The following is a 25811-nucleotide window of genomic DNA, read 5'->3' on the forward strand; positions in this document are numbered from 1 at the left end:
CATTTTTCTTTTTTTCTTTTCAAAATAAGAAGAGAATGGCATGAAAATGAAATGTTCGAATTTAATTTATTTAATTGTTGGAATCCGCTTACCATAAATAACTAGGAAGAGTTATCTGTCATTTTAAATCAAAAGGATTGTTTCCCCACTCAATACTTTACTCCTGAAATTTGCCTGTGTTCTGCCCAAAAGCTAAATCATTGCATATGTCCTCAATGTTTGTGCCTAATTACTTCAAAGTCCTGGTTGTTTCTAAAAATGTGATATCCTCAACTGCAGGGATATGCTTTCTCTCCAGTTGATTTTTGGTTATCAGGAATGACTCGTGAAACCAAATGAACTTGACTTAATGTAAAATGTTTTCCTCTTAGGTGAATGGTGTGTTCCAACCCCTTCCCATGACCCTTTCTGTTTCCGGAGGACAGCTTAGAGCCTACCAGCATGGCTTGAAAGTATTGATACAAACAGATTTTGGCCTCATTGTGGGTTATGACTTGATTTACCACATGATAGTCACTGTCCCGGGCATATACCGAGGTGAAATGCAAGGCCTATGTGGGAACTACAATGGAGTGAAGAATGATGAGTTTCTACTCCCTGACAGTAGGACAACCTCTGACGTAGCTACATTTGGGGCTGCCTGGAAGGTTCTGATTCCTGGGAGAGAAACATCCTGTTCGGATGGATGCTCTGGGAGTAGCTGCCTGGTCTGCGACGAGAGGAAGAAGGACATGTTCAAGCAGCGCAACTACTGTGGGATCCTCAATGCATCCGATGGCCCCTTCAAAGCTTGCCACAGCCAAGTGGACCCCAGTGTGTACTTCAACACCTGTGTTTATGATGTGTGTCTGGCCAATGGGGACAGCTCCGCATTGTGTCAGAGCATCCAGAGCTATGTGTCTGCCTGCCAAGGGTCCGGAGCTTCTGTCCAGCCTTGGAGAACTCCATCCTTTTGCCGTGAGTTATGTTTATGCAGCACACTCTATCCAACTGGAATAGATCAACCTTTTATCTTCTTTTCCTGATCACAATATTTACCCATTCCCCACCTTCCCTGTCCTTTTTCGTGTAGGTAATCTTTCCATCTAATTCAGTTATTTGTCTAATTTAGCTCTCAGCTGTCCAGCCAACAGTCACTATGAGGTTTGTGCAAATCTCTGCTCCACCAGCTGTACCAAGATTACTGACGCCAGAGCATGTCCAGAGGGCTGTGCAGAGGGCTGCCAGTGTAACAGTGGCTACTTTTTTGATGGCCATGGCTGTGTTCCTGTAGAAAGTTGTGGTTGCTACAAGAATGGACGCTACTACAAGGTAGGTTTATCTTGGCATCTGCAGTCATCAAGCCTGTAGCCAAGGGCTTTACATTCTTCTCCCTCTCCCCCATCACCAAAATGTTTCAGGTTAAAAAAAACCCTATAGTCATGAATCTTAACTGGTTAACTAAATCCCAATGCTAAGTCTATGTCTTACAAGGCTCCCCTTTCTGCCATTTTAATGCTTCAGTCTTAAGAAACCCCTGTTTATGGCATCCTTTCCTTTAATCTCCTTCAGCTAGATCTGGGTTAAAGCATCAAGCTTAATAAACATCTATTTCTGGCATGCTTTCCTTTAATCTCCTCCAGCTAGCCCTGGGTTAAAACACCAGGCTTAAGAAACCCCTATTTCTGGCATCCTTTCATCTAATATCCTTCAACTAGACCTGGTGAGGAACTGAATTTTACCTGTGGGGACTCAAAGGAATCAAACTATCCACTCCCTTTAGTAAACCACCCCAATATTTAAACCACCACCACCACCAAAATGCCCTTTCACAGCCCATAAATGAAATTACCAAAGGAAATGATTGGAATTGAGTCCAAAAGCAAGATCCTAAGAGCAGCAAAGGCACTGAGATAGAACACGCAGCATGTGAGCGGCTTTCTTATTCCAATTGGCTCAGGAAGGCAGCAGTGCTCACAGCCTCACAGGGAAACCCATGCACACATGACTGCCTCCCTCTCTACACTCCAAATGTAGCCAGAAGAAACTAATGGCAGCCGTTTTCGGCAACCACGTGTTCTGTTGGTGCCGAAAAAAATGGCGGTACGGCTCATTCCATTACGGCTGGCCAAAAGAACTGGAACAGCCAGAGCCTGTTTTGAAAAACGGATCAGTTCACAGCTCTAAGAGATGGATAGATAGGATGGGTATTCCTAATGATGAGAGCTGTTCAGCAGTGTGGTGGAGGCTCCTTCTTTGAAGGCTTTTAAACAGAGGCTAGATTGCCATCTGTCAGGGGTGCTTTGAATGAGATTTTCCTGCTTCTTAGCAGGGGTTGGACTGGATAGCCCATGATTCTATAATTCTATGGGTAGAGAAGTTAGGATTCCTCATAATAATAATAATAATAATAATAATAATCATCATCATCATCCTTTATTTATACCCCGCTACCATCTCCCAGAGGACTCGGTGCGGCTTACAAGAGGCCGAGCCCAAATACATCAATAAAACAACACAGCAATACAGACAATAAATAACTCATAAACAAAGCAATAAACAATAACAGTAACACCACGACGCATTAAAAACCTATGGCAGGGCCAAATGTAATAATTAAAATTTTAAAATACTGGGCATGACAACGTGACATATAACTAGGATGGGTATTTGGAGAGAAATGGAGCGAGCAGACAATCCAAGATCATTAGTAAAGTGTGATTAGGGACATGTTGCTTAGGGTTCCTTATTCTGGGAAGGCACAGTGGAACAACCACGTTTTCAGGCTCCTCTTAAAGACTGCCATAATTGTTCAAGGCAGACTTGTAAAAGCAACATCCAGGCCACTTCCCCAACACCAATTAATATTATAAGCTATATGTGTACATCCCATTTCTGGACTTTTTCTGCAGTCAGATTTAAGAAGGGTTTACAAAGCACAGGAAAGTAGTTCAGGAACTGCAAGTGTTCCTCTCTGTTGATTGTTGCCATTTAAAATCCAACTTGAACCAGTGCACAGGACTTTACAACGAATGCCTTCAAGATACTGACACACTGATGGAAGAGTTTGATCCGAGATATAAAAAAAAGATTACACCTGCAAAAAAAAAAAAATCAAATGCACTCGAAGTATATCTTGTGTGTGTTAGTTTTTTTCTGAACTTGAGGAAACTTCTTCAGATTTCTGCAACACTGTCAGTGTCAACCGCTACAAATCAAAAGTTGTTTTAAGCTCTGAAACATGAAACATGTGAAAACATACATTAGTCAGGCAATGGAGCATGAAAGACTGACTGGACTTAGACTCTTGAGTGTCCACCAAAGTTTATTGCTAGAGCCTGATTTCTGTCAAAGTGTGTTGACTCATCAGGTGTTGTGGTATTCTTTTGTAACCACAAAATTACCAATTAAGTGTCAGTTCTAGGTTTTTTTTTACTTGAAACTTTGTAGCTAAAATAGAAATTTGATTTAATTTAGTCTATATAAAATATAGAACGTGTTTCAGTTATTTTATGTTATTGATCTACTTTTCATGATTTGCTAAAAAATAAAAATTGTTTCAATTCCCCCCTCCCCTTTTTTCTGTCTATATGCCTGGTAATTATGACCCTAATGATACTATTGAGAAACTGGCAAGGCACAAATCTCCATCAGTGCACTCCAGGTAGTCTCTGGTGTGAAGGCTACTCCTTTTTTCACTATTAATTAGTTACCTGGTTGCCTTCATGCATATTGGAGGATATATTCCATCAAAGAGGCTGCATTCCAGCCATAATGCAGAATTTCTTTCCTCTTCCCACCACCCACTTAGTTCTAATCGCTTTATTACTCTTCTAGCCCAATGAACAGGTTCTTCTGAATGGATGCCAGGAGCGCTGCCAATGTCTCCCAGGTCAGGAAGTGACTTGTGAGACTCACAGCTGTGCCACTGATGAAACCTGTGAGATCCAGAATGGAATCATGGCCTGCACTGACAAGGGTAACTGACATTCATTTAATTTCTCTGGCTATGACAAATGTGAAACAATTGCAATATTTTCCCTCCGCCTTGACAAGGAATGGTGTCTTGATATAAAGGGACATCTTGTTGAAAAAGATATGAACTCTTACAAAATTATGTCCTCCCCATGTGAGACTGAAAAGACCCGTGCTTTCCCTGCAAGCAACTGTGATTGCAACATGTTTTTTTTAAAAAAAATTCGATATATGCATGTAGGTAAAAATCAGAAGAAGTGTCAGAAGGATAGGGTAGGTAAAATATTGAAGGCAAATCGCAAGGGTTACTACTGGGGGGGGGGGTGTTGCTAGGGTTTATGGGAATGCTGGGGTTGGAAAGAGGGAGGGAGGAAAAGAAGTGGAGGTGGGAGTTGGTGTATTCCAATTTTTCTCTTCATGTTCAGTCCCTTTCATTTTCATCTTTAGCATGTTTCTCCTTTTCTCTATTTTTATTGGGAATATTTTTCATGAATTTACCTAGTATTTTCATATTATTATCATCTATCTCTCTTAGTTCATATGGTCTTTGAATAGTTGCCAGTCAGCTGTCCTCTTGGGTTTCTTTGGTATTCTTGATATTAATTGTGTTAGTTTGTCCATATCCACAATTTCCATGACTTTGATTCACCAATGCTGTTTATTGGGTAGTTTTGTTTTCCAATTTCCCACATACACAAGTTTTGTCAGATAGTTAAAGAAAATTTCTGTGTGTTGGTCCAAATCTGTAAATCTCTGACAGTAATTCCAAGTAAAACATATTCTGGTTTCAATTGGATCTAGATTTTAATATTTTTTTGAGATGCTTCCTGAATCTGTCTCCATAGCTTTTAGTTTTATCACATGTCTTCTTCCACATGGGGAGCTGGTGCTGACATAGGGAGCTCATCCATGCTCTCCCCAGATTTGAAACTGTGCCCTGTCTGTCTTCAGTCCTTCCAACACAAGGCTTTAACCCATTGTGCCACCAGAGGCTACATTCTCCCATATACTTGATGTTCCCTGACATTGCAGTTTGTCAATCAAGAAGAAAGGCTTTCTTCTTCCACTATTATCACTATTAATATATCATTACTGATTACTTAACTAAAAAATGTTTTTGGATAAAGTTATGAGAAGTAAGAAACCTTGTCTTTGCATTTCACTATAAAAACATTGATTTAAAAAAAATCATTTTAAGAATATTTTAAATACCTAAATGGAAACAACTTACATTTAAATGAACGCCAAATTAGCTTGGTTTGAAAACAAGTAGGGTAGCATCTTAGGAAGTTGTTCAAATGTGGTTTTTGATTCACAGAACATGTTTACAAATGCTATTGAGTATTTGTTATTCAAAAAATTGCTCTGGAATTGTTCTTCTCTAGGTGACCCAGTTGCTTCATGCAGCTTGATCAAATGTGGGAAGGAGGAGACGTGCGAGATCATAGAGGGACGCCCAGTATGTGTGCCAAGATCTGAATCTACCTGCTGGGCACAAGGATATCACCATTATCACACGTTTGATGGGAGGACCTTTGACTTCATAGGCACTTGTACCTACACTGTTGCCAAGACATGCAGCTTGGATGCAGCTCTTCCTTCTTTCAAGATTGAGGCCAAGAATGAAAACAGGGGCAATCCTCGTGTTTCTTACGTTGGTTATGTGACCATCACAGTCTACAACATCACCATATCTGTCTCCAGAAATGAGATTGGATTTGTGAGGGTAAGGAAAGAAGACAATCAATTTTCCACTTTATTCTCACTTTCTCAAATGTCCTTTTTTCAAAGAACAATTAGGTTATTGCTTCATCTTTTGTTTGCATGTTATAATAGATTGAATGTTGATTATTTCTTTTCTCAGCCTTTAAGATGATGGTTGTTATTCCTTAAGTATATGTGGTAAAGAGAAGGAGCGAGTTAAGAAAAAATGTAGTCATGACCACTGCAATTCATGACAGAGTTGATGCTGAATGCAGGTCTTCAAAGTTAGTTTTACAATCTGAGCATTCTAACTCTAAGACTTGGATAGAGGAAAATGTGCTTTCAACATTTCCTATTTCAAAATCTTTCTGGAACGTGAATAGTTCATCAAGAATTTCATGTAATCATTTGGTAATAAAGTAGCCCAAATAAAATTTCCACTCTTTATATCCGATTTTTTTCTATTTAGTTTTGATTGTGTAGTGATTTCCTCTCTTCCTAACTTGCTCCCTACAATTGCCTGTCATTTTTGTCCTTTGGTAATACATCAACCTTTTATGTACATAGTAAAAAACACAAACATTTTGTCCTTGTTCTATGCAAAACAACATAATGTCAACTATTTTAATCAACATTAGAGTCTAACTTATCCGACATACAGGGCAGAACGTCGGATAAACAAAAAGTTGGATAATACGGAGTCTCCTGCTGTTATCCGTCCAATGTGGCGCTAGACACCTAGAATACTAACAGGAACTCAAAGGGTTAAGGCAAGACAATACCTCAGGGCAGGCCCGTAGCCAGGATTTTGTTTCAGGGGGAGCTGAAAATGTCCCACTCTTAAACTCATCAATACATTAGTATATTATGCTTTACAACAAAATAAAACTCAACCTGTCCTTGGTTGTGTGTGTTCTCCCCTGCAGGTGGAGAACCAACTGTCCCACCTGCCCATTTCCTTGAACAAAGGGAAGCTCCGTCTCTACCAGAATGGAGGCTCCGTCCTTATTGAGACTGAATTCTCCCTGAAGGTCTCCTATGACTGGGATGATGTTTTGCTGATCAAGATTCCCAAGAAGTTTTCGGAGAGTGTGTGCGGCCTCTGTGGGAACTACAACAATGACCCCACAGATGATTTCGTCACCCCCAGAGGAGCTTTGGTCTCCAGTCCCGTGGCATTTGGGAGCAGCTGGAAGGTGGAGAATGATGACAAATTCTGCTGGGATGACTGTCCAGGGGGTTGCAAAGGCTGCTCCTTTGCACTGGCCAGAAAATATAAAGCAGAACCCTTCTGTGGCTGGATCAGCAAAGGAGGGAATGGCCCATTCAGCCAATGCCATTCTGTGATCAGCCCTGAAATCTTTCTGGAAAGCTGCGTCTATGATGTATGTTTGAATGACGGGCTGAAAGAAGTGCTGTGTGAATCCCTGAAGAACTATGCAGAAATTTGCCAGAAAGAAGGAATTGCTGTTTCTGACTGGAGAACACCCACTGGTTGCTGTGAGTATCCCAGGGAGATGTCTGGATGCGGGATTCAGAACAAATGGAAATGCTAGGAATAGAGATTGCCCATGAGATGCATACCTTTATGGACTGGATTAAAGTAACAGCTGTTCATCTCTATAGCTTTGTCTCTGTAAAAACACAACGAACTAATTATATATATATATATATATATATATATATATATATATCACCAGGGCCATGAGGAGACTAAAGTAGTGGTGGTGCGTGTAGCTGAGGCGTGACTTTTGAAATGTTTTTACTTGAAGCACTTTTAATGGAGTAACTTATTATCCCAACCAGAATCCTTTCTTCCAGTATCTTCAGCTGCCTTCTTCTGAGGTAAATCTTCTTCTCAATAAATGGACATGAGTCTTAATTATAAAGAACTGATCAAGGAAATATTTATTTAAGGATTCACTGGTGTACAACGTTTGATGGTTGTCTTGTATTCCTTTAAATGTTGTTACAGTTGACTTTAGTTAAACAGTTTCCAATATATCTGTCAAGACCCAGAAGCCTTAATTAAGCCAAACACAGAATGAGAGTTCAAAAACACAGCTTTATTACATCAAAGAGGTTCTTCAAGCACTTAATTTCAGTGCAAAAGAGTCTCTGTAAGAACTTAGCATCAAAAGCAGGGTGATATCAGGAACAAAGATATAATCCGGATTATAGCGCTGCCTTATAATCCGTATTAAACATAAAGTTAAGCAAACTGCTTGCAAAAAGGTATAGCACAAAAACACAGTCACTGGAGATAGAAAAACAAAGTTCCAAAACTAAGAAATGTTTCAGTCACAAAGTTATAAGAGTTCAAAGTCCAGAAAGCCAGAAACGTAGTCAAACCGGTCTGTGGTCAATCCGTTGGTAAACAAAGACTGGAACGCTGCACTCACGAGGAAGCAGGAGGTTAGGAAGACACGAAGCTGTAGCCCAGGACCCAAGGTTGAAAATTGGCAGCACAAAGAATTATGTCCTATAAAGACACTTTGCCTTCTGCGAAGTACAATCCAAACAGAACCCACTTTTATCTCAAAGTTCTTCCTCAGAGCTTGATGAGCTCCCCACCCTCTCGTCATCACTCTCAGCTGCCCCCAAACCTGCAGCTGAGTGCCCATCCCTCCACCTTTGCCAACGATTGTCAGGGTTCAGATCCTGCCAAGAGTCCCCTGGCTGCCAATCCCCAGTGAACCCCTCAAATTCCTCACTGGAGGTGGGTTGGTTACAGATGTCCCTTATTTGTTGCACACGGGTCCAATCTAATTCCTCCTGCTGTTCCATATCACTCCCAGACCCAGAACTCCCTTCAAACCCAAGGAAATCTTCATCCTCTGTTGGTGCACAAAGTATTTCCTGAATACGTTTCCTTTGTAATTCCCCCTCAGACTCTGGCTCTCGAGCAGCCCTTTTTACACCTCTGCTCACTTCCCCATCCCCCATCTCACAATCGGAGAAGCCTGGAAACATGTCAGTATCACTTGGAGCCATAATGATTTCCCTAATGCGCTGACGCCGCTGTTCTCCCTCTGACTCCAGAGTAAACCCGTTCTCCTTGCTACCAGGAGTAGCAACGCGACCAACACGCTGAACTACAACACTAACTCTCAGTATGGCTTTTACTTCCACCAGACTGGTTTTTAACTTATTTCACTGCAAAGTATCTTTCTTTTCTTAATTGACAATTCAAGGCACTGACTTGCCTTTTTCTCCCTTCAGCTACCCCCACTGAAGTTATGGATTTCTACTACTACTACTACTACTACTACTACTACTACTACTCATGAGCTAATTACTAATTTAAATAGGTCCAATTGACTCGGTAAACACATAAGCTGAAGACCTAAACCCCTGGGTTCAGTTTCTCCACACACCAGAACCCAACTTCCACTTTTGTCCACTGACTAAAGGAAAACCCAACTCTTTTAAAATGCCTGCCCCTCCCAGGTGGCAATTAGCTCCACCCCTTTGGCTTCTCTAACTTGGATACATTCTAACAGACGGTTTATTTATTTAATTTATTTATTAATTTAAAAGTTTTGTATACCGACTTTCTCACCTCTCTTGAGGGACTCAGACCGGTTTCCAACCATCATATCACATACAATCAATAAAACATCATAATACATATTACAGTAAAACATTAAAACAACAATTACAATCAATTACTATAATGGTCAGTCGTCATACTAAAATCATTGCTCATCATCCTCCATCCATATCTCAGGGTGTTGGCTCACTCGTTGAATGCCTGTCTCCATAACCAAGTCTTCACCTGTTTCCTAAATGTCAGGATAGAAGGGGCGGTTCTGGTCTCCAGTGGGAGAGAGTTCCAGAGTCGAGGGGCCACCACCGAGAGGGCCCTGTCCCTCGTCCCCACCAGACGAGCTTGCGAGGCCGGTGGGACCGAGAGAAGGGCTTGTCCAGACGATCTTAATAATCTTGATGGTTCCGTTTCTATGGCAACGCCTCAGCACAGCTGACACATAAGCTGGGCTGCACTTATCACATCTCAACATCAATAAACACATTTCAAACATGCATTATAATTAGCTATTTCATTACAGTCCCCATTAGGTCTTTTATGTTTTTAATTCATGTCTTCTTCCTTCCACAGCCTCCTTAGTTTGCCCCGCAAACAGCCAATACAAGGCCTGTGGACCTGCGTGTCCCATTACCTGCAACAACGAAGCTCTTCCCAGCAGCTGTGCCTCATTGCCTTGTATTGAGACCTGCCAGTGCAACGAAGGTTTTGTGTGGGATGCTGGGAAATGCATTCCCAAGGGTGACTGTGGCTGCGTCTTTGAAGGAAAGCTCTTCTCTCCAGGAGAGCAATTCTGGGGAGATTCCACCTGCACCAGACGCTGCACCTGTGACCCAGGGACCAAGCGTGTGATCTGCCAGACGAGAGGCTGCAAGAGCGGAGAGCAGTGCAGGGTGGAAGATGGCATCCAGAATTGCTATCCCACCAGTTACGGCACCTGTTCTGCTTCAAAGGGCACTCATTACAGTAGTTTTGATGGGCCGAAGTTTGACTTCCAGGGCACTTGTGTGTATCTGTTGACAGGGCTCTGTGACAAGAGAAGAGATTTGGTGGATTTCCAGGTTCGTGTCCAAAATGACCATCCAATTGGCTCCTCTGCAGTCTTCCCCAAAATGGTGGAGATCAGAATGGCAAGAACAGTGATTGTGATTAGTAGAGAACATCCAGGAAAAGTCATGGTGAGTTACTTCCTTTTCAAGAATGACTTCCTTTCTTACGATCTTTCCCCCATATTTTCTTTTACAAATGCCACACACATTACTATTACAATATCTAATAAAGGCAGCTGATCCCTATTCTAAGCTTCAGTGAGATGCTTTCTAAATGGAGAGCAGGATCCTCTAGTGCAGGATTAAGGAAACATTTCACTTCCCCAAATGTTGGACCTTAGTTCCTGTGAGTCTTGATCAGACTGGATGTGTACTATGACATATGAAGGAAACACACCTGAAAGGTCAGATGATCTATCATTGATCCACTGGCTTGGTATCATACATAAACAACTCCCCAAAATAAATAAAAGTAAAAACAAAAACAAGAGTAAAATTGCTCACGTATATTTTCCATGGACAGATTTGGGGTCAACTAAACCATAGAAAACCATACCTCATTTTAAAAAACAATCCTCTGTGTGAAAAAAAACATTCATTGTCTAGGGAGGGAAGTGAAAATATTATTTGTTTTTGTGCATCCAGAATTATTTCCCCATTGCTCTCCTTTTCAATGTTCTCAGGTGAATGGCTTGTTGACGCGTCTGCCTTACAACATCAGAAGCAATGAGATCCTCCTCTACCGGAAAGGGAAAGAGGCAGTGGTCCAGACTGACTTCCACCTGACTGTCACCTTCGACTGGCAAAATCGGGTCACTGTGACTGTGCCCAGCACTTATGCCAATGCCCTTTGTGGTCTCTGTGGGAACTTCAATGGCAACAAACTTGATGAGATGACCATGAAAGATGGAAAAGTGGCTCTGAGTCCATCCTCCTTTGGTGAGAGCTGGAAAATGCGGGAGGTACCAGGCTGCACTGAGATGGACAAAGAAGCATGTTCCGGGCTGTCAGCCATTGAGAGCCACCAACGCCACCTTGGGAGGGAATGCGGGCTCATCCTAGCCAAGAGGGGCCCTTTTCAACGGTGTCACAGCACAATTGAACCTGAGGAATACTTCCAGGATTGTGTCTATGATTCTTGCTTTTTTGAAGACCAAGAAGCTGTGATTTGCCAAGCCATCGCCAACTATGCAGAAGCCTGTCAGGCGGCTGGCGCAAGCCTTGAGGCATGGAGAACCAAAACCTTTTGCAGTAAGTGCCAACTATCCTGAGTAGATTGTCTGGGCGAATGAAAGCATTTCTATAATGTCTGAGAAAAATAAAAGAAAGGGATACTATGTGTTTTCTGTTCAGGCTGTGGTTAAAGTAAACCTTCCACAGAAGAAAATATGTATTTTAACAGTCCAGAGTGACAAAACCTGGCTCCACCTGAATTTGTACTTAGATACTTTGGTGCCAGATTGGCAGATACAGGAGGGAGCAGGATTCCTTATATTTTATATGAGGCAAGAATACAAAAGATAAGAAATGTATTCTACCACTGAAGAGGAGATGAGAAGAATCATAGAATCATAGAGTTGGAAGTGACCTTGTGGGGTAACACGACTTCCCTGGATCTTGATACTACACTTCTACTTATGCAGGTCAATATCCCATTGGCTTTTTTAGCTGCTGTATGACATTGTTGGCTCATGTTTAACTTGTTGTTTACAAGGAAGGATGATTGGATGACAAGTAACAAAAGAGGACAAGAGAATCATATTGTCCTCCTAGCTGTTGTTGAGCTACAATTCCAAGCATTCCACCTGCTGGTTAGGGCAGATATTACTTATTGTCCATCTGTCGAACCTTCTAATTGTATCAGTTGAAGCTATAGCATCTTTATCCGTCTTCAAAAACATCTGGGAAAATAGAAAATTGGGGTGGGAGAGTGGATTTGAGGAAAGATGGAACCAGATGAGGTTCCAGTTGTCTTATTGTCTGCCTGAAAGATTCTATGGCCATGGTATCCACCAAATAGAAGCAGTTTGTGTGCCACCCTGGATAGACTGAATTTAGCATGTCATTTTAATTTGTTTATTGATCAGCCTGTTTCATGTTTTCTTTCACCTTTTTCTTTCCAACTACCAGGTCTGCCTTGTGCTGCAAATAGCCACTATGAACTCTGTGCCCAGGACTGTACCCAGGCTACCTGTGGCAGCATCTCTGTCCCTGTCCCTTGTTCATCCAAATGCCAAGAAGGTTGTGTGTGCGATGAAGGCTTTGTGCTGAGTGGAGATCAGTGTGTCCCTGTGTCCCAATGTGGTTGCTTCTATGAGGATCGCTATTACTTGGCAGAAGAAACATTCTACCCAACATGCCAGAAGCGTTGCGTATGCCAGCCTGGAGGGACTGTGAAGTGTGAAGCTGTCTCCTGTGGTCCCAATGAAGAATGCAGGCTGCTTGATGGCATCCGGAAATGCCACTCAATTGGCAATGCTACCTGCTCAGTTTTTGGCATCCCTCACTATGTTTCCTTTGATGGACTATACTATCATTTCCAAGGCACGTGTACATATACCTTGGCTAAAACTAATACAGAAAATGGGAAACTGCCTCAGTTCACTGTGAATGTGGAGAATGAGGTTTATGGTGATGGGAAGAGCTCGGATACCAAGGCAATCTCTCTCATGGTGTATGGACTTACAGTGACATTAGTGCAGAACAAACCAGGACAAGTGAAGGTGAGTATGTTTTGAAAGGAAATGGTTAAATTTAGATCATGTTGCAGTTACAAATAAAAACATTAACAAATCAAAAATGTTACTTTTAAAAGTTATTAATGATGTAATTGATTAGAAGGCAGTCCTCCATTTCAATCATTGTTGGTAAAATGGCCTGCTGTGAATCCGTAACCATTTATTTATTTATTTACAGTATTTATATTCTGCCCTTCTCACCCTTCAGGAGACTCAGGGCGGATTACAATGCACATATACATGGCAAACATTCTATACAAGGTAGACATACAACATATATAGACAGACACAGAAGCAATTTAATATTCCAGCTGTGCCCAAGCTTTTCTGGCTTCATGAGGGTATGCTGGATTCCGACTCGATGTTGGTGACAGGGGGAGCTGCCGCTTCACCATCCATTGTGACACCGAATCCTTTGATTGAGTACTTCCTCATTCTTCTGCACGCTGCTGGAAGGTTTTATGGTGTTGTATATTAGTTAAATTAGCCTCCCCACATAAGTGGTACCTAAATTTCCTACTTGACAGATGCAACTGTTGTTCAGGCTGCATAGGTCAACAGCAAGCTAGATGAATAGCTGGAAGCTCACTCTGACCTGGGCAGGCTTTGAACTCATGGCCTCTCAGTCAGTAGTGATTTAATGCAGTTAGCTCTCAGCTAACTGTACCACAGCCTGGTTGTATGTTGTTGTTCTGTCACGTTTTTTTTTCTCTCTTTTTCCATAAAAATGGAAAGTTCTAATTTTATTTATTTAATTGTTGGAATCCCCTTAGCAAAATTAACTAGGAATGTTATCATTTTAAATCAAAAGGATTGTTTCCCCACTCAATACTTTACTCCTGAAATTTGACTGTGTTCTGCCCAAAAGGTAAATCACTGCAGATGCCCCCATTGCTTGTGCCTAATTACTTCAAAGTCCTGGTTGTTTCTAAAAATGTGATATCCTCAACTGCAAGGATATGCTTTCCCTCCAGTTGATTTTTGGCTATCGGGCATGACTTTTGAAAACAAACAGACATGACTTAATACAAATTGTTTTCCTCTTAGGTGAATGGTGTGTTTCAACCCCTTCCCATGACCCTTTCTGTTTCCGGAGGACAGCTTAGAGCCTACCAGCATGGCCTGAAAGTATTGATACAAACAGATTTTGGCCTCATTGTGGGTTATGACTTGATTTACCACATGATAGTCACTGTCCCGGGCATATACAGAGGTGAAATGCAAGGCCTATGTGGGAACTACAATGGAGTGAAGAATGATGAGTTTCTACTCCCTGACAGCAGGACAACCTCTGACGTAGCTACATTTGGGGCTGCCTGGAAGGTTCTGATTCCTGGGAGAGAAACATCCTGTTCGGATGGATGCTCTGGGAGTAGCTGCCTGGTCTGCGAGGAGAGGAAGAAGGATAGGTTTATGCAGCGCAACTACTGTGGGATCCTCAATGCATCCGATGGCCCCTTCAAAGCTTGCCACAGCCAAGTGGACCCCAGTGTGTACTTCAACACCTGTGTTTATGATGTGTGTCTGGCCAATGGGGATGACTCCACATTGTGTCAGAGCATCCAGAGCTATGTGTCTGCCTGCCAAGGGTCCGGAGCTTCTGTCCAGCCTTGGAGAACTCCATCCTTTTGCCGTGAGTTATGTTTATGCAGCACACTCTATCCAACTGGAATAGATCAACCTTTTATCTTCTTTGCATGATGGCAATATTTACCCATTCCCCACCTTCCCTGTCCTTTTTTGTGTAGACAATCTTTCCATCTAATTCAGTTATTTGTCTAATTTAGCTCTCAGCTGTCCAGCCAACAGTCACTATGAGGTTTGTGCAAATCTCTGCTCCACCAGCTGTACCAAGATTACTGACAGCAGAGCATGTCCAGAGGGCTGTGCAGAGGGCTGCCAGTGTAACAACGGCTACTTTTTTGATGGTCATGGCTGTGTTCCTGTAGAAAGTTGTGGATGCTTCAAGAATGGACGCTATTACAAGGTAGGCTTATCTTGGCATCTACAGTCATGATCCTATTGAGAAATTGGGAGTGGAAATCTCCACCCGTGCACTCCAGGTAGTCTCTGGAGTGAAGGCTACTTTCTCTTCTTCAATATTGACTGGTGGCTTGGTTGCCTTCGCACATATTGGAGGGTATATTCATAGAATCAAAGAGTTGGAAGAGACCTCATGGGCCATCCAGTCCATCCAGTAATTCCTTCAAACAGACTGCAATAACGCAGAATTTATTTACTCTTCCCACCACCCATTGGAGCCCCTGGTGGCACAATAGTTTAAACCCTTGTGTGGCAAAGCTGAAGACCGACAGGTCGCATGTTTGAATCAGGGGAGAGTGTGGATGAGCTCCCTCTGTCAGCTCTGGCTCCCCATGTGGGGACATGAGAGAAGCCTCTTACAAGGATCATAAAACATCAAAACATCAAGGCATCCCCTGGGCAACATCCTTAAAGACAGCTAATTCTCTCACACCAACTTGCAGTTTCTCAAGTCTCTCGAAAAAATCCACCCGTTTAGTCTTAATCTCTTTGTTACTCTTCTAGCCCAATGAGCAGGTTCTTCTGAACAGATGCCAGGAGCGCTGCCGCTGTCTCCCAGGCCAGGAATTAACCTGTGAGGCTCACAGCTGTGCTACTGATGAAACCTGTGAGATCCAGAATGGAGTCATGGCTTGTGTTGAGAAAGGTAAATAACATTTTAAAATTCCTCTGGCTATGATGAATATTAAATGACTGCAATCTTTTCCCTCACCCTTGACAAGAAAAAGGGATCTTGACAAAAAGGGATATAATATTTTAAAATCTATAAGCCATACCAAGATTGTGTCCTCCCCATATGAAATTGGCCTGTTTTTCTTGCCAGTAATGGTGATAGCTAACCCCTCTTAAACCCTTTCCTAAACTCTTAATGAAAGTAATTTTAATCTCTTGCACTCTTGCTCACAGGGAGTAAGTTTGTCTATTTTTCTTTTGTTCACACATGGAAACAAAATAATTGCAATTATATCCCAGCTTGCATATTTACTGAGTCAGCCTTCTCTTGAACTGTTGTGTATATGCAAGAATAATCTGACCAGTGCACTCAAAGATATCATAGTGCAAAAATTCAACAAAATACTTTCATTCAACTTTTACCAAAAATGTCCCATATATGATAAACCCTTAATAAATATATATTCTTAAAAATCATATTGATTGAAGACTTTCTTTTTATCTTTGCTTCTTCCATGTGAGACATCCCAGCTTCTATATAAGCACTTTGTGAGAGTCTTTTCACCTGTTGCATTCTCAGATCTAAAATGTCCAGCATTTGTCAGCTTAAGTAGCAAGTCATTCATTGAAAGTGTCTGTTATCATATACAAAGTTTTAGTCTATATTATCTATTACATTTCTGTATTAAATTAAAGCACACATTTTCCAGTGTGTACATCTTTTATGGATTTGTTCTTCATCCATTTTGAATTGCCAACTGCTGTCAAACGACAAGCACTAAGCAAAATTTCTTCATTTGTAATTTATTGGCATCCAGTCCCCAAAATAACGAGACCACACAACAATATGGGATTAACTATGGGCAATTTTTATTAATGTTATCTAATTAACTTTCTGTGACTTGCAAAACCTTTCTAAAGGGCGCATGAACTTGGAGTGAAATAAGCTGAGGCAGTGGCCATCTAGGACCTACTCCACGGCTAACTTGGGTGAAACACCTGGGTCCCTCCAGCTGTAAAAAGCTGTAACTTTTCCAGGGCACTCAGGGAAATGTAACTGACAATTCTGCACTAGCTCAAAAAGATTTATTGAGGCCAGAAACTGTCCATTCCAAGGCCATTTTCGTTTGCCCTCACTGGTTATTTCAACCACAGGTAAGGGTTTCCATTCCTGGCCTTCACCACAAAGGGAGTGCCTTAGGTGTACACCAAAATGTAAACCCATCACTGTTTTCTGCCACAGATTAGACATGAGCATCCGCTTTACCTCTATCCCCCACAAAATCCACCGAAGGCTTTTTGGTGCCTTTGGAAGTTTATTTATTTATTTATTATTCGAACTTATATGCCGCCACTCCCCTAAGACTTGGAGCGGCTTACAAGAAGTTGTGCTCGAATCCAGTCACTTGTCACTTCTTCCTTTTGGTCACTGGAATTTTCTGATCTTTTGACTTTATGAGGTCGTAAAACCACCTATTTAGTGGGATCCTATGGTTCTGTCCCAAAGCCCAGAGGATACAAGAGGAAGTGATCAATGTTAAAGCCATTGCTTTCCATGGGATCCTACTGATCTGCATGGAACCCCAGGGAATACAAGAGGAAGTGATCAAGGTTAAAGCCATTGCTTTCCATGGGATCCTATTCATTTGCATGGAACCCCATAGGACACAAGAGACTGCTGACAGTTGGACAATGAAACAGGATGGGGAAACTCTGATCCCACCCCACCTATTTTTCAAGTGTAAAGATGGGAGTAAAGTGTGGTAAGAGGGAGAAGCTCTGAACAGGATTGCTGGCCCGACTGCATCTCCCTCCTCAAGGCCGCCACTGCACCAACAGGCCCAGGAGAGCCTCCCCATCGCCCTCCTCAAGGCCGTGGCGGCTCCCGGTGATTTATTGCTTTTTGATGTTTGTTCCTTTTGGCAATGAATGTTTACCACTTGGTTCTTTTGTCCGTAAACCGCCCTAAGTCCCTTTGGGGAGATAGGTCAGTGTATAAATGACACATTATTCATATTATTATATTGCTAGCCCCTGTTCATTTTTTTTTGTTAGGATAGAGCTGCGTAATGTGATTTATTTTTTTTTCAAGGTGGCCAATTGATTTTAACTTTTTATTATTGCAGTTTTACATATTCAGTGCTTAAACATTCTTATACTTATCACTTGCCCTTAACAAATTATATACAGAACTTATATGTCTTAATACCTATAATATATATTCATCCTCTCACTTTATTACATTTTGTCAAAATTCCATTGTTTCTATTACAGGTTTGGTCCCCTTCCCTTCTATATATACATATTCTATCAGTTTTCCCCATATCTTCAAAAACTCATTTTTTCCCAGTACTCCTCTTAATCTTTATACTACCTGTCACTTTATCGTTTATTGCAGTATCCCAGATCCCTCTACCAGTCTTCCAATTGGCACTCCCCTCCTTCTTTTTTCGCTATTAACAATCTTGCTGCTGTTACCAGATTGGCAATTAATTCCTTTAGCTCCTTTCATATTTTAACATTATCAATAAGTGATAGCAGTGCTATTTCCGGCATTCCTGTTATCTCTACTTGGGTGATTGCTGGCCCCTGTTCAGAGCTCCCTCCTTTCAGGACATTTCAGCCTCTTTTCAACCCTGGAACATTGGATGATGAGCTCAGTGCTTCTCCATGCTAGGAAAGAGGCTGGAGTGCCCTATGAAGGGGAAATTTCTCAATGTGAGGAGGTTGTTGGAGGATGAGCCATACTCTCTCAGCCTCAGAGGAAGGCCAAGCAAAGCTCTCTTTATAGTGAGGGAGCGTGGCTTAGAAGTGCAAAGAGGAAGGTCTGAAGCCCCCCTCGCTCGGCCCTGGATGGATGTGGGCAAGGCACACTCAGAGGAAGGCCGTGGCAAAGCCCTTTAAGGACAAGTGACTGAGCCTCCCAGATGAAGATGAAGAGACCCCAAGCCCCCCGCCACGTGCATATCACTCATGCCAGATCACAATCACAGCCAGGTCTCCTCTCTCCCTCCCTTGCTCCCTGCCCCCCAGTGAGCCTGTGACGTGCTATATGATGGCTGCAAGTGAAGGCTATGCATTCCCAAGAGGCCCCCTCTGGGCACTCGGGGAAAGGGAGCAGATAGGGCTGGTGAAAGCTCTACCTGGCCAAGGTGGCCCCCCTGGGAGCTTCGGGAAAGGGGGGGGGGGAAGTTTCCGAAAACTAGGCTCTTATTTGGGCCCGGAAAATGGAGCAGACCTGCAAGCAGCCCCGCCTGGTGCCTCCATGCATATCCCCCCCCCCTCGGGGAACCCCTACCAGGCAGGGCCAACCAAGGGCCCCAGGCGGTGAGGCAGACACGGCCCCCGCCAAAAAAGCAAGGCCCCCTCCAGCCCCTCCTCCTGAACAGGAGGAGAGAGGGAGCAGCGGAGGGGGCTGTTGTTGGCCATAGATTCCTAGCTGCCCCCGAAGATAAAGGCGGGGCCAGGGCCACGACCCAAGGGAGGCAGCAAAAACAGGGAGGACTCTGGGCACTGCCCTTTAAGGACAAGTGACTGAGCCCCTCAGACTCAGATGAAGGGACCCAAAGCCCCCCGCCACGTCACTATCACTCCTGCCGCATCACAATCACAGCCAGGTCTCCTCTCTCCCTCCTTTGCTCCCTGCCCCCAGTGAGCCTGTGAGATGATACCAGGAGGACAAGTCTCTCACTTGCCAAGGAGGCCCCTTTGGGCCCTTGGCGACCGGGCGGCCCAAAATGCAAGTGAAAAAAAGGCTCTAATTTGGGCCCGAAAAGTATCTGAAGAGGGAGCAAATCTGCCCCGCCTGGTACAGCCCAGCATATTCCTCCCCCCTCGGGGAATCCCAACCAGGTGGGGCCAACACAGGGCCCAAGGTGGTGAGGCTGCCACGGCCCCCTCCAAAGAAGCAAGCCCCCCACCAGCCCCTCCTCCTGAACAGGAGAAGGGAGGGAGCAGCGGAGGGGGCTGTTGTTGGCCATAGATTCCTAGCTGCCCCCAAAGATAAAGGCGGGGCCAGGGCCACGACCCAAGGGAGGCGGCAAAAACAGGGAGGACTCTGGGCACTGCCCTTTAAGGACCAGTGACTGAGCCCCTCAGACTCAGATGAAGGGACCCAAAGCCCCCTGCCACGTCACTATCACTCCTGCCGCATCACAATCACAGCCAGGTCTCCTCTCTCCCTCCTTTGCTCCCTGCCCCCAGTGAGCCTGTGAGATGATGCCAGGAGGACAAGTGTCTCACTTGCCAAGGAGGCCCCTTTGGGCCCTTGGCGACCGGGCGGCCCAAAATGCAAGTGAAAAAAAGGCTCTAATTTGGGCCCGAAAAGTATCTGAAGAGGGAGCAAATCTGCCCCGCCTGGTACAGCCCAGCATATTCCTCCCCCCTCGGGGAATCCCAACCAGGTGGGGCCAACCCAGGGCCCAAGGTGGTGAGGCTGCCACGGCCCCCTCCAAAGAAGCAAGGCCCCCACCAGCCCCTCCTCCTGAACAGGAGAAGGGAGGGAGCAGCGGAGGGGGCTGTTGTTGGCCATAGATTCCTAGCTGCCCCCAAAGATAAAGGCGGGGCCAGGGCCACGACCCAAGGGAGGCGGCAAAAACAGGGAGGACTCTGGGCACTGCCCTTTAAGGACCAGTGACTGAGCCCCTCAGACTCAGATGAAGGGACCCAAAGCCCCCTGCCACGTCACTATCACTCCTGCCGCATCACAATCACAGCCAGGTCTCCTCTCTCCCTCCTTTGCTCCCTGCCCCCAGTGAGCCTGTGAGATGATGCCAGGAGGACAAGTCTCTCACTTGCCAAGGAGGCCCCTTTGGGCCCTTGGCGACCGGGCGGCCCAAAATGCAAGTGAAAAAAAGGCTCTAATTTGGGCCCGAAAAGTATCTGAAGAGGGAGCAAAGCTGCCCTGCCTGGTACAGCCCAGAATATTCCTCCACCCTCGGGGAATCCCAACCAGGTGGGGCCAACCCAGGGCCCAAGGTGGTGAGGCTGCCACGGCCCCCTCCAAAGAAGCAAGGCCCCCACCAGCCCCTCCTCCTGAACAGGAGAAGGGAGGGAGCAGCGGAGGGGGCTGTTGTTGGCCATAGATTCCTAGCTGCCCCCAAAGATAAAGGCGGGGCCAGGGCCAGGACCCAAGGGAGGCGGCAAAAATACGGAGGACTCTGGGCACTGCCCTTTAAGGACAAGTGACTGAGCCTCTCAGACTCAGATGAAGGTACCCAAAGCCCCCCGCCACATCACTATCACTCCTGCCACATCACAATCACACTACACAATATCCCAGAGTACTTGTAAGGTATCAGCACAAACACAAAACAATCTATGCGTAATGTCAAAGTGTATTATCAAAAGAGCATATAGTATTCCATTTACCAAAATCCCCAGTACATAGCTCAATTCAGTGGTACACAGAAATCAAAAGGAGCAGCCGCTCTCAAACATAACAGTTCTTGGTCTGGATAAGGATTCCACTGTATATAGGCTTCAGGGATATATTCAATAAGAAAAGTCATATAAACAAAGTAAGCATTGAGTCATGAGGCTATATGTAAACTGAAGACAATAATGAGGATGAAGTGCCACTCTCAAAACAATCTTCATGGAAAAGATCCAACTCAAGTCCAGTGAAAATGGAGCACTGCTTCTCAAAATAAGTCTTCAAAGGAAAAGTCCAAATGGCATTCAACAGGGGTGCCAGGGTATTTTAGTACCCTGTTTCGGGGAAAGCAATCCCCTTCCTCAGGAGTTGATAAAGTCAGCAACTCTAGACTCTTATCTATAACAAAACATAACATCACATAGAGGCAGGAAAGCCACCGTAGTTCAGCCCCGTGTATCCCCCACCCTTGGGGCATTCCTACCAGGTGGGGCCAACCCAGTGCCCCAGGTGGGGAGGCAGCCACGGCCCCCCAAAAAAGCAGAGCCCCCTCCAGCCCCTCCTCCCCAGTGAGTCTGTGATATCCTGTGATGATGACTGGAAGTCAAGGCTCTCCTATGCCAAGGTGCCCCCTCTGGGCCCTTGGGGAAAGGGGGGCCCAGAAGGCAAAAGTGAACCGGGCTACAGAGAACGCAGCAAAGGAGCCCTGCCTGGTTCCGCCCCATATATTCCCTGCCCTCGGCGTGCCATTCCCAGACAGGGCCAGGCCAAAACCCCAGACGAGGAGGCAGCTCCAGGTGCCAAGAAAGCAGGGCCCCCTCCAGCCCCTCCTCCAGAGGGGAAGGGAGGAAGCGATGGAGGGGAATCTTCTAGGACTCCCAGCTGCCCCGAGGACCATCCAGAATGGAGGTGGGGCCAGGGCCAGGACTCAAGGGAGGTGGCAAAAACAGGGAGCGCTCGGGGCCCAGCCACCATCTGGGGCCCAAAGGCACGCTCCCTGCTGCCAGCTATCCGCTGGCTCGCCACCTCCCCCACTCCGCCCTGGACCCCGCCCACGACCCCTTCCAGCCTCTTCTGGTAAGTACACATGCACATAATTTTCATTTATTCTAATTGACATGTTTTTTTTAATTGTCTTGCTTTTTCAGTTATCTTTGTTCCTCCTTCCTCCTTCCATAATTCTCTTAATGTGTATCTTTTCTTTTTTCCTGTGTCCTTTATATATTTTATTTGTTGTTCATTTTCTCTTTTTAATCCTTTTATTATCAATTCCTCAAATGGTGTTACTTGTTTTCCAGTTTAGAAAAGATAGCGATAGATAGATGATAGAGAGGGCAACAAGTTAAACATGAGCCAACAATGTGACGTGGCGGCAAAAAAAAAAGCCAGCACAAGGGTTTAACCCACTGCACCACCGGGGGCGCCATATCCAGGTGGTAAACAAAACATATATACACACACATATTCACTCACTTTCAGATAAATCAATGGAAACCAATTTCATTTTCGCAATTTCTATCTTGTTTGCATAATTAGTAAGTTAGCACCTTAAAGTTGTCCAATTGTAGCTTTTGACTGACAACATGTTTAGAGATGCTATCAAGTATTAGCCATTTTAAACAAATTGCTTGGACTTGTTCCTCTCTAGATGACCCAGTTGCTTCATGCAGCTTGATCAAATGTGGGAAGGAGGAAACGTGCGAGATCATAGAGAGACGCCCAGTATGTGTGCCAAAATCTGAATCTACCTGCTGGGCACAAGGATATCACCATTATCACACATTTGATGGGAGGACCTTTGACTTCATGGGCACTTGTACCTACACTATCGCCAAGACATGCAGCTTGGATGCAGCTCTCCCTTCTTTCAAGATTGAGGCCAAGAATGAAAACAGGGGCAATCCTCATGTTTCTTATGCTGGTTATGTGACCATCACAGTCTACAACATCACCATCTCTGTCTCCAGAAATGAGATTGGATTTGTGAGGGTAAGGCAGGAAGACAATCAATTTTCCATTTTATGTTTGCTTTCTCAAATGTCCTTTTTTCAAAGACCAATTAGGTTATTTGCTTCATCTTTTGTTTGCATGTTATAATGGATTGAATGTTGATGGTTCATTTTTCTCAATCTTTATGTGTAAAATTGTTTTTTCTTTTATTGCACAAGGAAAAGCATATTTTTCTGTTCCAAATGTGTATCTTCCTGTCCAATTAATCTTCTCAAAAAAGAAAAATAATTTATCTGTTCTATGTGCTCATATTTTTTTTAAAATTTTGAATCATATAAGTTAAAAGGCTGATGAAAGTTTAATTGAATGAAGCATCTTTCTCCAGTATTTGAAATCCTTAAGTATATCTAGTCTAAGCTTAGAGAAGATTGTTGTAAACAGGAGGAAAAGTGCGGTGATGGCAACCCTAATTCATAACAGAATTGGTTCTGAATACAGAGATTCATAGTTAGTTTTCAAATTTCAGGATTCTAAGCCCAGGGGACTTGGATAAACATCATTCCAAATGTCAGTATCTTTCTATTCTGAATATGAGTCATTTATAAATAATTTCATGTAATCATGTTTAAAAACAAGCTCAAACATAATTCCTTCTTTGTTATATCTCATTTGTCTCTCTGTCGTTTGCATAGTGTGGTGAGTTCTCCAACCCCACATTTGCAATATTTCCTTCTCCTTAACTTGCTGCTTACAATTACCTGTCATTGTTTTGTTTTGATAACTGCGAAGTTGCACTAATTATCACTGCCACCAAATTGAGAAGTAATCAGCAGAGGAGTAGCTACATTACAAGTGTTGATGTGAAACAGGAGAGTAGAGGGAGTTTTGTTATTTATTTCTCTATATTTCGGCCACCAACGTGAGGTAAGATGTATAATTGTGAGAAACGGCACTCTGGACGCAGAATTGATGGAGATGAGGCAGTCTTCAAACAAAAGTTAACAAATTTATTGAGTACAAAGCGTGTGGTTGCAAGTTGTAACTTTTGTTATAGAACTTAGAACAATACTTGGTTAGATGAACGTTTCACTCTTTCAGGTTACACAGTATCTTTCTGAGGTGAAGCACTTATTACTAAACAAAGTTTCAGTACAGGGATATCTCCCTTATCTGATCCTCCCTTGATCAGATACTTAATAAGCTTATTCTTTAGCCCTTCCTTAGACTAAAAGAATACTGGTTATGTTTCCCTTACCAGCCTCTCTAGCCTAAGAAACTTCCAGTAGCTTAATCTGGCTTTCCAAAGCCTCAAAACTTTGCTTGACAATTCACTCTCTTTCAGCTACAACCTCCTAATACTTTCCTCTACCTCACCCTCCAATCTTAACTGCCTCACTAACTGTCTGTTTTCAAAACTCTCCCCTCTAGGCTCCTCCCACTTCTCTCTCTGCCGGCTTGCCTTGGTCTCCATGGCAACGCAGATGGAGGATTCCTTTGAAATAGGCCGCTCCAGTGTTACTGCAGCCAACACAAACCCATAAATACCGTTTAAATCATGCAAATTATTATTAACTTCCTCACAGTAACATATCAAGCTGTTATGTTCATAGTAACAAGAACAAGCATTCTGATTTAATAATGAAATGGCAAAATGCTCTGAATCAATATTTCTCAATCTAGGGGTTGGGATGCCGGGGGGGGGGGGGTCAAGAGGGGGTTTTCAGAGGGGTCACCAAAGACCATCAGAAGACACAGTATTTTATGTTGGTCATGGGGGTTCTGTGTGGGAAGTTTGATCCAATTCTAACATTGGTGGGGTTCAGAATGCTCTTTGATTGTAGGTGAACTATTCATCCCAGCAACTACAACTCCCAAAGTCTATTTTCCCCAAACACCACCAGTGTTCACATTTGGACATACTGAGTATTTGTGCCAAGTTTGGTCTACATCCATCATTGTTTGAGTCAACAGTGCTCTCTGGATGTAGGTGAACTACAACTCCAAAAGTCAAGGTCAATGTCTACCAAACCCTTCCAGTATTTTCTGTTGGGTCTTGGGAGTTCTTGGTTCAATTCCATTATTGGTGGAGTTCAGAATGCGCATTGATTATAGGTTAACTATAAATCCCATCAACTACAACTCCCAAACGACAAAATCAGTGCCCCTCCAACCCCACCAGTATTCAAATTTGGCCGTATGGGGTATTTGTGCCAAATTTGGTGAATGATAATGCATCCTGCATATCAGATATTTACATTATGATTCATAACAGTAGCAAAATTACAGTTATTTATTTATTTATTTATTTACTTTACTTGTATACCGCAGTTTCTCAGCCTAACAGGCGACTCAACGCGGTTTACAACAAGGATAAGATCAATCAACGATATATAATTTAAAACCATTAGAGCACAATATACAATATTGACACAACGATAACAACACAATGCATCTCATAACTAGTTATGACGTAGTAATGAAAATAATTTTATGCTTAGGGCCACCACAACATGAGGAACTGTATTAAGGGATTGTGGCATTAATAAAGTTGAGAACCATTGCTGTGAATGATGTGTAGATAGGCCTAATCTTTCAGTCTCAGGGGCAAGTACATAAAGGAAGTTACCTGGAACAACAATAGTAGAACAACCTTTCAAGATAATACTATAACAATGTCAACAACTTTGTTCTGTCTCATTTGGTGAGTCAAGCTATCTATATTTCTAATTTCACCAAATAAGAAATAAACAAACCAAAATAAAAGCAAATTGGAGTTGACT

General features: G+C 43.4%; 1 protein-coding gene across 1 annotated transcript in view; it reads left to right on the top strand.

The window, feature by feature from the left end:
- Positions 1–25811, top strand: part of LOC132780216 (IgGFc-binding protein-like) — a 92049-nt gene that overhangs the window by 32464 nt on the left and 33774 nt on the right. The window contains exons 18-29 of the mRNA XM_067460755.1: positions 372–957; positions 1112–1311; positions 3817–3958; positions 5340–5680; positions 6585–7158; positions 9779–10383; positions 10938–11505; positions 12385–12977; positions 14040–14625; positions 14780–14979; positions 15540–15681; positions 22730–23070. Coding sequence (XP_067316856.1) covers positions 372–957; positions 1112–1311; positions 3817–3958; positions 5340–5680; positions 6585–7158; positions 9779–10383; positions 10938–11505; positions 12385–12977; positions 14040–14625; positions 14780–14979; positions 15540–15681; positions 22730–23070 — 4878 coding nt within the window. The remainder of the gene's footprint in view (positions 1–371; positions 958–1111; positions 1312–3816; positions 3959–5339; positions 5681–6584; positions 7159–9778; positions 10384–10937; positions 11506–12384; positions 12978–14039; positions 14626–14779; positions 14980–15539; positions 15682–22729; positions 23071–25811) is intronic.

This window comes from Anolis sagrei, chromosome X, assembly GCF_037176765.1.
Source record: "Anolis sagrei isolate rAnoSag1 chromosome X, rAnoSag1.mat, whole genome shotgun sequence".
Classification (NCBI taxonomy): domain Eukaryota; kingdom Metazoa; phylum Chordata; class Lepidosauria; order Squamata; family Dactyloidae; genus Anolis; species Anolis sagrei.